Genomic DNA, 13297 nt, shown 5'->3' on the forward strand with positions numbered 1-13297 from the left:
CTCTGCTCGTGTGTTCGCTCGCGCTCGCTTCTTCCGTTCTCTTCTCTTCGCGCTAGTTCTCTCTCTTGGAATAACCCGGGNGAAAAAAAGGGGGGAAAGAGAGGGGAGAGAGAAAGAGAAGCGAGATTCCTTTCTCCCCGCGGATTCTCTCCTCTCCTTAAGCACACTCTCTCTTCCTGTCTGCTCCTTCTCTCTCTCTCTCTCTCTCTCTCTCTCTCTCTCTCTCTCTCTCTCTCTCTTCGTCTCCTCAGTTATTCGCAAAATTGATCAAACGTTTCAAAAATCCTATGAAACCCGACGTAATAGAAAAAAAGAGAGAAAAGAGAATAGACGGTTACACGTACAAAAAAAAAGAATCTCTCTCTTTAGTTCAATAGGTATCGCGGAAAGGATACAAGTAGTTAATATATTTCCAAAACGAGAGACGAACGATTTCGCGGTAATAATTCTCGCGCAATTTCCGAAACACTCGATCAGTTTTCGCCAGTCGCTTCAAAACGCGTAAGAAAAGGGGTGATTGGGGGGAGGGGGCGGGGTTGGGGAAACAATCGAGTCGAAATCAATGTATTTCCGGGATAGTATTCTCGATATTCCGGGGATAAGTTAATTGTGCTCGCTTTAAGTACATTTATTTAATTATTGTCCACTGCATACGATCATCCCGTCGGAAGGCTCCCGGCTCTCAAAAATTATGGTAGAGGAAAGTGTCGGAGGAAAGGGGACGCGTCCCCTGGTGTGAACCGGCCGATAAATAAACGAGAGTTTCTCAAGCGAACAGGTGGAATTGACGCGAGATCAACATTTACGCTCCTAATCGAAATCATACAAGTCGCGAGGTGCTCGACTAGAATTTGTGGATCACACGGTATACACTTGCTCGATAAATGCACGTATATGTATTTTTATGCGTGTCGCATGTTGTGTGTGTGTGTGTGTGTGTGTGTGCGCGCGCGCGCGTGTGTGTGTGCGTGTGTGTGTGTGCGTGTGTGTGTGTTGTTTATTATATATATGTGTGTATATAATTTATGCACAAAGACAACAGTAACAATAACGACAACAGCGATCGTGATAACGATGATCTCTCTCTCTCGGTCTTTTTCTTGATTGACGGTAGATGCTGTGAACGATAACCGCGGTCGCGAGACGCTCAGCGTCCTCGTCGACATTCGACTTTCGAGAATTGCAGTTCAATTATCAATCTCCTCCTCCGGTAACAGATTAAAATTTATAAACGTCAATGCCAGCACAATTTTAATTTAATTTCATTCTCTCTCTTTCCGGACACATCCAACGATGCGCCGCCGTGTGTGCGTCTCTCTTTTTCTATCTGTTTATCTCTGTTTCTTGCATCAAGTAGTGTCACACGATGTTTAAGCCTACAACTGCGCCACTTGCTCGTTATTGGTCTTGCTGGTGGTGCTGGACGTCAGCGAGATCTCGGTGACCCCCACGGACGTCCGCACCGCCGCGGTCAGGGCGCCCTGCATGGGCACGTTCTCGCTCGCCGACTCGCCCGTGTCTGCAAAATTAGAGAAGCTTCATTATAGTCACTCCCGTGGACAGGGAGGAAGGAGGGAAAAACAGGAAGCGAATGGTTTGAATGGCAGCGAGAATGCCTGGAATGCATTGTCGTGCGCGCGCGGACTCCCTCGAGGGAGGGTCGTGGGGTCCTACCGCCGACCTCCGACCAGTGTCAACACGTGCCGTCACGATAAAATAATTGGATTTCTTCGTCGCCGCGTTGGCGTATCGGCGTTACGGCTGCCGGGGGGGCGCGACAAAAACTTAAATTCATTATGAATAAAATGATTTTCAGTAATAAACCGATCTCTTCCCCCCCCCCCCCGGGTCGAAGGGAAAGACCTTGGCGGGATGCGCCCGTTACCTTCTAGCCGCAGCCGTATCGAATTATGACGTCAGAAGCGAGAAGATCACAGATTTCTTCACTGGAAATCTGTGGAAAAGATTCGCGCGAATCTTCCTCTTGCAGTCGGTCGTCGAGACCGCTGTTTTCTTTTCTTTTTTTTTCTCCCGTCGCATCGCCGCGAAGGCTCGAAGGCTTTTCGGCGCGTGAGTCGATAAGCAGCTGATCGCGACTCTCCCTGTCAAAAAAAAAAAAAGAAAACGATCGAAAATCCCTGGCTGCTTCTACCGCGCTGCTTTCTAACGATGTCGTTAATTTTTTAACGAACGCGTCGAAATGTCGAGCGATGTCGAGTAAATCGCGTTATAGATTCAAGGTCCATTTCCGCTCCGGGAGGGTAGGTATAGGACTAATGCAGATTGAATCTCGTACGCGCGGAGTAATAAAAAGCTATGCGGGAGCAACAAAAAGTTGCGGGAGTGTATTTTATCGATGAAACACACGCGTGTAAGCGCGATCGAAGGCTAATTTATCTCGATGAAAATGAAAAATAAAAGGGGGCCGGAGAGGGGAAGGGGGGGAGAGAAGAAAAATTCGCGCGACTCCCTCTTTTTCTCGTCTCTGACGTCGTAAGCTCGAGTACGCCCGGAGCTGCGGAGGAGAGACGGGAAGAGGCCCGGAGCTTTAAAATTCGCTTTAAAGGAAAACGACCGATATTACGTAATCGCCGTTTCCACGCCGCGGCCGTCGCGCGCGACGCGAGGGGGATTTCTAAAATTTCCCTCGGATAATCCGCCTATAAATTCGCAAGAGGACAAAGGACCGCAGAACTGGCGTTGGCGCGCCGTATTAACTTAATAATTTAGCGCCGCTTATAAGGGGCGGAATCATCCGGGGGGACCATTATAGCGGGCGCGCGCTGACGTCCTTTAATCCGCCTCGTGATTGCGTAGCCCGACGCCGCTGGTTAATCACGGGACCAAACGGTAGCAATAACGGGAGTTTCCACGCGGGAAATTAACGTTATTAATCGATCCCGGGTTGAAAAGAGGCGCGTAAGGGACGGGAAACGACCGTTCGAGCGAAGCGCGGACGGTGGACGGGGACAGGGGGGGCGGCTCATAAATAAAGCGTTTAATAAACTAGAAGCTTTCCGGATCCGCGCGGATTGGCCCAGATTTTCCGGCCGGGACGTTACAAACCGGCCGCGTTTTACTATCGAATATCAAGCCGTCGTCGTCGTCGTCGTCGCCGTCGCTCCCTCTCGCGTATCGATTACTTTCTTTTCGCCCCGTTCCCGTTTATCAGAGAGAGAAAGAGAGAAAGAGAGAGAGAGAGAGAGAGCGCCCGGCGAACGGCGACGGAGCGGAGCGGAGCGGTGCCGATTCGTCGCGCGGCGCGCTGCACGGATCGGATGTCATATCGGATATTTTTCGATACAGCACACGGTGAATTCAGTCGCCGGATTTACGCTACGAGTCCCTTTTAAAGCCGTCCTCTCTGGAAAAGGGGTGAGATGCACTCTCCCCTCCTCGCCCCGTCGCTCGTCCCCCCTGTCCCCCCCCGCCGTTCTTCTTCGCCGGCGTTTACATTATTATTTATTCCACGTCACGCTCACGTCACGCGCGCGACCTGACAATCAATCCTCCGTAGGCAAGAGGCTCACACTCAAGCTCGGATTAAAAAGGTCCCGTCTAAATTAACTGTCGCGTTAATTAAGCGTTGGCGCTCCTTTATTGCCCCTTCTTTGTAATCTTATCTTCACGATCATCTTTATAATCTCCTCATTATTTTCTAGACACTTTTTAACACATAGAAGAGATCAATTCCGTCAATTTTATCGAAGTATCCATTTGTCCATCTTCGTTAGATAATTAATTATCAAAGCATTATCTGTGCGAAACGAGATATAACGAGGACACATGAGGCATTACACGTCCGTTTCTGCAAAAGAAAAATTTTTCGTGGCACGCCACGCAATTTTGTTCGCATTTTGGGAAAAAGAAAAGACCGTCCTACGAAATTAACCGTCAGATCACGTAGCTCGCGGCGACGGTCGCGGAGGGGACGAGCTCGTAATTACCAACGAGTGAAGTGCCACCCTCACATTTCGTCATGGAGGACGCGCCGGCGCTGCTGCCCTGCTTCTTGAACGTGCTGCCCATGCAGACCTTGCCGCGTATATTCTTGTCCGGCTGGAAGACGATGATGTAGACCTTGGGCGAGTAGAGGCAGACCAGGGTGACGGACGCGCTCAGGCTGATCGCCACGCAGAGGGTCGTGATCTGAGTCTCGTGGACGTTCCCGGTGCCGAAGTAGATCGGCACGAAGGCGAGCCAGATGATGCACGTCGTGTACATGGTGAAGCCGATGAACTTGCTCTCGTTGAAGTTCTCCGGGATCTTGCGCGTCTTCACCGCGTACACGGTCGAGATGAGGATCAGCAGGGCGTTGTACAGCTGGGAGAACAGGAAGCTCATGTCCTGAATGTTGCACTTTAGGATCACCTGACGGCGATCCGGGTACGAGTACCTGGTACCCGGCGGCTCGATGATCATCCAGACCAGCGTCAGCACCACCTCGGGAAATTAAAAAGAAAAATCGTCTTTCTCTCTGTTTCTCTCCCCGTCTCGATAAAACAAAACGCGCGAAAGTCGATTAAAGTGCCTATTTCGAACCAAATTTTAGTATACCTCTAGTTAAGTACTTTAGACATTTTTTAAACGAAGATTACAGATTTCTTTCTCATTCAAGATCACCAAGAATCGAATAGAATAGAAGTATACACGTATCTTCTATGACAAGAATGCACTGAGAGAAAAGTGTTTGGTATTTATAACTATATTGCATGGTAAAATAATTATTATGGTTAGAAGCTTCATTTTTATAGTTACTGTTGCTATAATGTTAGCAATGATAATCATATTTATAGTTTTACTAAACAAATATAGTTGGTACCAAAAATGACTATATATTATATAGTTAAATTATAGTAATCCAGACAATACAAAGTCCAAAATCGAAGCATAAAACGTTTTTAAAGATGTCCAAAAAATTAAAGACATCTTTACGAGAGAGATGCCTTAAAGACATCTCTATGAGAGACTTCTAAAATGCGTCGAAAAGACGTCTTGAGTCTTGAAGACTTGTTACATTCCGATTTTGAATTATATGTTATCTGGAAATTGCAGTCTGGTTCGAAATGGGCACTTCGTTTTTCTGTAATCGGGATCAGGATCCCACCTTACCTGGAAGGCGATCAGCGCGGCCGCGACGCAGACCTGCGACGTGGGGCTGATGTACCGCGGTCTTACGGCGGATCTCGAGGCCGAGTCGAAGATCCTGGCGATCCGGTTGGTCTTGGTGAGCAGGGCGCCGTACACGGCGCTGAAGCTCACGCCGACGCCGAAGCGCTGGAGGACGCAGATCGCCGTGGTCGGCGTCGCGAGGAGCACGAAGGTGTTGAGGTAGCACACCAGCACGCCCGCCAGCAGGATCACGGTGAGCTCGCGCCCGGAGGCGCGCACCACCGGGGTGTCGCGGTGCTGGAAGAGCAGGCACGCCACCGCCAGAGTAGCCACGATGCCCAGGCCGGATATCACCGCGGGCGCGATGGCGAAGGCGCTGCTCCACCTGGTGAAAGTGGACGCGCGCGAACGCGCGCGGATCGCGTTTAATTGATACAACCCGGTTCCGTTCGGTTTGGCCAATTTGGGAAAACACAACACGCCGCAAATTCTATGGTAATAATTAATTCCCTTTCAATTCTATTGTAGACGAACATTCGATTCTCGGAAAGCAATTTTATTTTAAATTTTGGTAACATATAAATAATAATGAGCGCGAATGCAATCTATTACAGGGCAATTCTGGGAAAAAGCAATTTTAAACTTTAGCAAAATAAACAGTAATGAGAATACAATGAATAATAAATTAATTCCCTTTTAAAGTTTTCACTGGAGCTTTCGTCGCGCATGAAATCCGTTAAATTTTGGAAATTTTCCAAAATTCCCAACTTATATGAAAATTCTTGCATCAAGCTGTTTATTAAATATACTGCTCTAAAAATTCTTAAAAAATGAAATCACTTTCTTCTCTTTTCAGATAATCTTGGAAATGACCATAAGTCACATTTCTAGGTAAATTCTCGAGCTAAATTAGTCTTACAGTATTTTTCCCTTTATCCCGAATTCCACGATCGCGTTTCCATTAATCCCAATATTAACATTCCCCGAAATCTGAATTTTGGAAATTTTCCAAAATTAAAATTTTACAGAGAAATCTCACGTCAAGCGAACCTTATCTATTGAACGTACGACTCTTAAAATTCTTAAAGGATGAAATCACTTTCTTCTCTCTTTTCGGATAATCTTGGAAGCCACCATAAGCCACACTTCCGCGGTAAATCCCCGAGGTAATTTCATCTCGCGATCGATAGCTTCTCCTTTATCCCAAAAATTCCGCGATCGTCTCCATCAATCCTGGGATTAAACCTACCGCGATATATGTCTTTCGCGAGTCACCGAGCGAGAAGGTCACGCCACGGGGAAATTTAAAATTTCGGGACAAGAGTGCGCCGTACCTGATATGATTGACCGGTAGCTGATAGCAGCCCCGTTTGTCGGGGTGCGGCCAGAAACCCGGGCCGCAGTCCATGCAGGTGTACTCGTCGTAGACAAACTCGTACGCCTCGCACTGGTCGCACACCCAGCAACAAGTGTCACCCTGTTGCTTCTTTATCATACCTGGCTCGCAGGGCAGCGAGCACGCGGAGATCGGTATGTCCTTCGTCCCGTGCGCCCACACCATCTCCTCCGTGCGGATGTCCAGGGAGTTGTACCATTTGCCCACCACCTGTCGACCGAGAGAGAGAGAGATTTTGGCACGTGGTTGACCCGGCGACTGAAACCTCCCCCTCCCCTCCCCTTTCCCCCCCCAGCGCGCGCAAGCGTCTCGTTTCGCGATTTGGAAGCCGGTCAAATTTTCCGTCGACCGCCAGTTAATCGCGCGCGCGAGAAAGAGAGGAGGGAGAGGGAGAGAAGGGAGAGAGAGAAAGAGAAGAATTCTGAATGATTCTAAAATTCCATCCTCTCTAGAAATACAGATATTTTATCTGTATTTTTAGAGAGAGATTTCAACGTATTTTTTCCATCTTTACGTAATTTCTTTTTAAATTACATTTTGACACGGTCCTTTGTTGCTGCAGATTTTACAAATTGAGCAACAAAAAATTTACAAAGTAATTTATTTTTTAATTTATTTCTTACGTTCTCTACATTATCGCTATTTGTTCCGTTATTATTAATCACTGATACAGTTGGTTTAATTTTAATTATACTTTCAACGTCAATTCCATTGCCCCCATTAACTTCTAATTTTCCCGTTCTCTATAAACACCGTTATATTTTTCTTGGCCGGAGGGCTATTCATTCTACCTCGCGCGGCTACCTCCGGGCGATTTCCTGGAAGCTCTCGCAGGCTCTCGAAAGTACAGCCGTCGGGCAACTTTAATTACTCGTTAAAAAGACAGAGCCGCGGCTCTTCTTCGCGCATTCGCTCTTCGGCCCGATTCCGCGTCGCGTCACATCGATCGCGCCCGCGAGCGCGGACCCCCCCGCGGCTTTACACGGCGTATTAACGACGCGCGATACGTTGTAGAAACTGGGGGTATATATACTCAAAAAATACCGTGCACCGAGTAAATAAATGGCGGTAGCTGCCCGATTTAACAGTCTACGATTACGCCGGGAAACACTAGACACGCGACGTTTGCCGAGCTGTCGGGGAATTTTATTTCGGCCGCTGTTCAAAAACATCGAGGAATATCGGGACGATATTTTCGGTATTGATTTCGCAATTTCCAGATTAAAGCTCTGAAATAAAGCTCGACACATTGTTTTGCCATTTTGCCGGAACTCGAATCAGATTCGTCGGAATGATATCCACGGGGAATTCGAATTGTAATGAACGCTGCTCAAATTGATGACGAGAATCGAGTTCTGTGAAACGAACAGAAAAATATCGGTACGTTCTCGATATTGGCTTCAACCTTCTAAAGATCCATTAAAATGAATTTAAGCTGCGAACACTTTGCTGTGTTTTGCCGAAACCCGAATCGTTAGAACGTGATCATCTTTGTGGAATGGAAAGGGGAGGAGATTCGGTTAACTATTCGAACTCTCGAACACGGGGCTCGAACACTCTGCTCAGATTGTCCGACCGTCGGAAAATCTCGAGCGCTACTTCATCTGCATATTAGCGAGCGAAAACTAAAGTTTGCGAAGGGAGGGGCTCCCTTCGGGCCGGGAGTTCCAATTGAATTTATCTTGCTCCCGGCGGGCGGACAGTTCGTTCAATTATGCATCGGCGAGGGATATAATAGCGCGTTACAGTAATTAGGGTGCACAAGGAATGAGCCTTACCCGATAATGATAGCCGTTCCCGCCGTTGTTGTTCGTCCCCTTGCGGAAATTGAGGATCTCGTATCGCGCCAGGCCGTCTCCGTGCTCGTCGAATTTCACCTCGCTGCCGGCGGCGTCTGTAAAATATTAACGTCGGGTGACTGCGTTATTACTCGCCGCGGCCCGCGGAGTCCCGGGGGCGATATCCCAAATTAACGATTCGATTTCGATGACGACAGCTTCCCTCCCCCTCTCACTCTCTCTCTCTCTTTTTCGCGCGCGCGCGCGCGTAATAATTCCACAGGAGCTTAAAATAATATCCCGAAACAAAAAGCACTAAAAAAAGTAATAATAATACGCGAGCACCAAGAGCAGCTCGTGAATAGCTCTCAATTAATTCGATTTGACAGCACTCTATTTTCGATAGATTCTCATTTTTGTCGAAGCCGCGACGGGATTTAATTCCCTTAAGATCGATCGCTTCGTCGATTATCCCGTCCAACGCCGTTTCACCGAGCACTTCTTCAGCCTTTCTCCGCTCCTTCTGCCGCCCCCTGCCCCCTCTCAGCGGTTCTTCAGCTTCACCCTTAGAACGAAAGGCGGTGGGAGAGGACGGCGGTTGCGAGAAAGGGTGAGAAGGGCCGGGCGAGAAAAAGAACGGGCGACAAAAGAGGCGGACAAACGGCGCCGTGTCGCGCCGTCACGATTGTATGCTCCCGTTTTGCCGCCGGGGTATATACTGTACGGACGCGGATATATATATATATATATATATAGGTGCTGCCTGCCGTCAATCGGAGGGACTCACCTACAAAGGACACGTTCAGCAGATAATTCTTATAGAACGCGCCGCGGTCGTAGTTGGCCATTGACGAGCACATGCCCTCGCCGCGCCCGCAGAGGTCGCGGCGCAGCTTATTGAGCGCGAGGGCGAACGCGTAGACCGCGTCCACGACGAACTGCACCTTGGACTCCTGCTCGTAGCCGCTCGCCGCGCTGAGCCTTAGCCCAGGCGAGCAGATGCTGACCAGACTCTGATTGCCGCCACCGCCGCTGCCGCCGCCGCCGCCGCCGGCGCCGGTCATCCGCCATCCGGAGATCTGCGGGCCGAGGCGCTCCGCCGCCGCGTTCCGGCGCTGCAGGGTGCAGCCGAACACCTCCTCCCAGTACTCGCCGAACCACGGATTACGCCGATTGTTCTCCGGGGTGAGCGACTCCATGTAGGTGTCGAAGCCGGGGATGTTCCTCGACTGCAGCTCGACGGTGATGGCGCCCTCGGCCTCCTCCTCGAGGCCCTCGACCAGCTTGCTCTGTCGGCCCCAGCCGTCGCTGGCCAGCCACTGCAGGAGACGTTCGATCGCTGTTTGAGGAATTTTGAGAGCGCAAAAATTCAAGGGGGTGAGAGGGTGAGGGAGACGGAAGGGGAGCATATTACGGAATCTCGTTTTTTGTTTCGACAGAATAGAAAAGACAATAATGATAAAGGTACAATGGAGAGACACGAGGTCATAGGAATATCATTTTATAGGGAGAAAACCACGATAGATAGCACTTCGAAATATAACTTTGATCGCGCTTCGAGAAACAACTTGCTGGCAACACGGAGACTTTGCGCAAGAAAGACCACAAGGTGAACGCTTGGACTTTGAAGAAACCGATCGAGAAATATATAATTGTTAATCAATAATAAAAAGGAGAAAAGACACGGGGTGTTCCATGCCATGCTGGTCCCAAGTTGCCAGCCGTATTGAGGGGGTCCTGCAAATAAAACTGGTCTCCCCGGCACCGACCTGAAACGGCTGGCTGAGATTCGACCGTCTCGCGGCCTCGAGGATGCCGCGGGCGTCCTCCGCCCGGGTGAACAGGACGATCGCGCGGGCGTTCGGTTTCTTGCTCAGCCGCTGAATGATGTCATCGAAGACCTTGTCGTCGGCGGCGCTGGGCACCTTCAGCGCGGCGGCGATGCAGACGTTACGCTCGGTGGCCTCGCGCGTGAACACCTCGATCCCGTACTCGCCGTAGCTGCCCTCCGAGTACACGGTGGAGACGTACGACCAGTTGGCGCTCTTCACCACGTCGACCAGCGCGATCGACTGGAAGGTGTCCGGCGGTACTGTTCTCGCGAAGTAGTCGAACCTGAAGATCAAACAAGCGGGACATTCAGAAAGCACTCAATTAAGACTCACAATCGTTCGTTTTGTCAAGCTAGATATTTAATCGTTTTTGCTCATGATCGTTTATTCATGTTTTATTTAAATATATATAATAATTATCCTATATATAATATATGATAATTATACGATATTTTGTTTAAGTATGTATGATAATTATGCATATGTATAATATATGACAATTATATGATATTTTATTTAAATATGTATGATAATCATGCGATATATGCTATATAATAATTAAATGATATTTAAATATCTACGATACCCGCGTAAAAATAAACTATTGCGCACTACCAGCTACAGTAGTAACATTAATAATGTCACTGCTGGTATAATGAATAGTGCCACTACTTGTGACTAGCAGTGTAGAAGTCGATATTAAATTCGCAGTAGTGTCATTAGTAGTATCATTACTCATCCCAGTTATAATGAGTTGTAATTTTTAATGAAATGTAGATAGATCTTGGGATAGGAAAACTACTTTTTCCTTGCCACGTCGCGCGGTCGTGTCCCATTAATTAAGTAATTGCTGGATAAGTAATAAGCGAAATTACTTCTAGTGCGCACTAGTACTTTATTTTTATAAAGGAATTATATATATTAAATATATGATTATACACTTTTATATATTCTACATATGGATACTAAATTAAATTAATATCAAGTAATGTAAAAAATTTTAAGACGCGGTTTCTTACATAAATTCAAGACGAAAATTTTATATGACCTGCACCCGTCCAAAACGGCTTAGTTTCAAAGATACAGGATGTCAAAGGTGAAGAAAAAATTTTACTCTTTTCTAAAAATTATCTTTGAATCCCTTTGAAAGTATTTCGATCATGTGAAATTTTTATCTTGAATTTGCGTCACTAATCATTTTTTACAATCATTTATATTACTTACAATTAGTATCCACCCTGTATTTTACACATATAATACGTACAGTATAAAAATATAATTAATATAATTATGGGTATGTTATATGTGTAACATATAATATTATTTTTCTGTTGCAAGAAATTTAAAGACTGCCGTTTTTTGTGAAAAAAGAGGCCTCAGTGTTGTTAATTGAATAGGCGTCTACTGTTATCAATTTTGAATTATTAACAATTCATTTCCTAGATTCATTTGGAAGATTAATGATTGGTAAAAGGCATTAATATCTTTTAGATATCGTGCAACCTTGAGTTACATTTAAACGGTCGTTTCTATCAGATACGTACTCATCAAAGTCACCCGTAACGAGTGTTTGAACAGTAATCGGAAGTTTTCTAATGACAATTACATGAGATCGACAAACGATGTCAAACTAACAGGCACCTGGCGGGAATGTCGAAATGCTCACATTAATTACAACTCAAGCCTTATCGGACGAATCATTGATTGTTTGCGTCACTAATTGGTCGAACTTAAATTTTGAAAAAGAAGATTATATGAATTTTTCATGAAAAAATCAAAATTTAACCGGAAGCTATAAATTCTGAAGAATAATGGAGAGATCGATTGATTATTCAAATATACGGAATTGCAAAGCAGAGGATTTATGAAATATGTCTTGAATAAACTCGATAACGAACGATTGGAATGCGAATTTGTAATTCGAATCGTCGATCAGGATTTAAAGAATCTATACGATTATTAGATTGCCGCAAAACTTGTCTCACGGTTTCTCTCTCCGTCATTTTGCCGTTCCCTGTTAAATTCCATCTTAAATAAGATCGCTTTTTTAGCTGCGCAAAAAAAAAATATAAAAAAAACTTCCAGGGGGAGAAAGGTCCTTCTGGGTGACCTCTGCAACTTTATCTTTTAGAACTGTAACATTTTTATTTCACTCGGCAAACACGAAGGGAGCCAACATTTGAACCAATAATGTAAATATTTATTAAAAAAAAGCCAATTTCCCCTCGAGGGGAATCCGTCTTACCTGGTCTTGTCGCTGAGCGCCTTGGCCGTGGACGCCGGCGATATCTGGGGTATGTGGAAGAGCCGCAACAGATTCGCCACCTGCAACGACACCGAGCTGTACGAGCCGCCGATCACGCCGAAGATCGGTCCGGCGCTCGCGGTCCTCTTCACCCTGGGCGTCGACTTGTCCGCACACTCGAGCACGCTGATGTCGATGTTGGATAGGGACGCGCGGACGAAGTGCAGGCTCTGATTGAGCGCGTACGTGTCGCGGCCGCACGTGTCGAGGATGTGCACCCCCAGGGTGACGCCCGGTAGTATGTTCGGATCCTGATTGATCTGATCGACGGCGAACAGCATCGCCTCGAGGCGCTGCACGCCGCGGTGGTAGATGCTGGGCCCGCACGCGGTCCCGCCGCCCTTCTCGTGCACCGGGAACAGCCCGCCCAGCACGATGTCGCCGGATATCAGCACCGCCTCGCTGTGCGTCTTCGACCGCACCGTCGACAGGCTCGTTAAACGCTGCAGCGACAGGGTCAGGAGCAGCAACGGCCAAGGCACACGCTGGCGCATCTTAACTGCCTTGATTGCGCGCCGTCTCTCTCTCTCACGTCGCACTTGACAGTCCCATAAGTACGCCCCTCGTCCCGCAGATCCTGAGGAGATCCTAAGAGCCACGGTCCGCCTCGCTCCCCGTTACGTCCGTCGGGATCAAGTTTCTAGTTCCTCGTGCCGTGCGAAGCCAGCTGTCTCGAAGCGAAGAGTCTCCCATCCCTTCACTCGCCCTCACTCGCGCGCGCGCGAATTCTCACCCTCTACATCTTCGCAATCGCGGACTCCCTAATGTTCCACTCGTTAACAAACGGATAAATTGTCGAATCCACGATTTTCTAACATCGGAGCTGACGGGATTAATTGTCCGGTGAAAAAGAAATTGTCCGATCGCCGCGTCC

At 47.6% G+C, this 13297-nt stretch overlaps 1 protein-coding gene across 1 annotated transcript; it reads right to left on the reverse strand.

Moving 5' to 3' along the window:
- Positions 1-1234: 1234 nt before the first annotated feature.
- Positions 1235-12917, reverse strand: LOC105456767 (metabotropic glutamate receptor). The gene is made up of 8 exons (XM_011701051.1): positions 12364-12917; positions 10056-10401; positions 9074-9605; positions 8287-8402; positions 6447-6718; positions 5113-5497; positions 3972-4443; positions 1235-1519 (listed from the first exon to the last, which is right to left on the reverse strand). Exons 1-8 carry the CDS (start codon positions 12915-12917, stop codon positions 1377-1379), a joined length of 2820 nt encoding a protein of 939 aa, XP_011699353.1. The 3' UTR covers positions 1235-1376.
- Between the last annotated feature and the right edge of the window lie 380 nt (positions 12918-13297).

The sequence above is a fragment of the Wasmannia auropunctata genome, unplaced genomic scaffold (assembly GCF_000956235.1).
Source record: "Wasmannia auropunctata unplaced genomic scaffold, wasmannia.A_1.0 LD335556.1, whole genome shotgun sequence".
NCBI classification, from domain to species: Eukaryota; Metazoa; Arthropoda; class Insecta; order Hymenoptera; family Formicidae; genus Wasmannia; species Wasmannia auropunctata.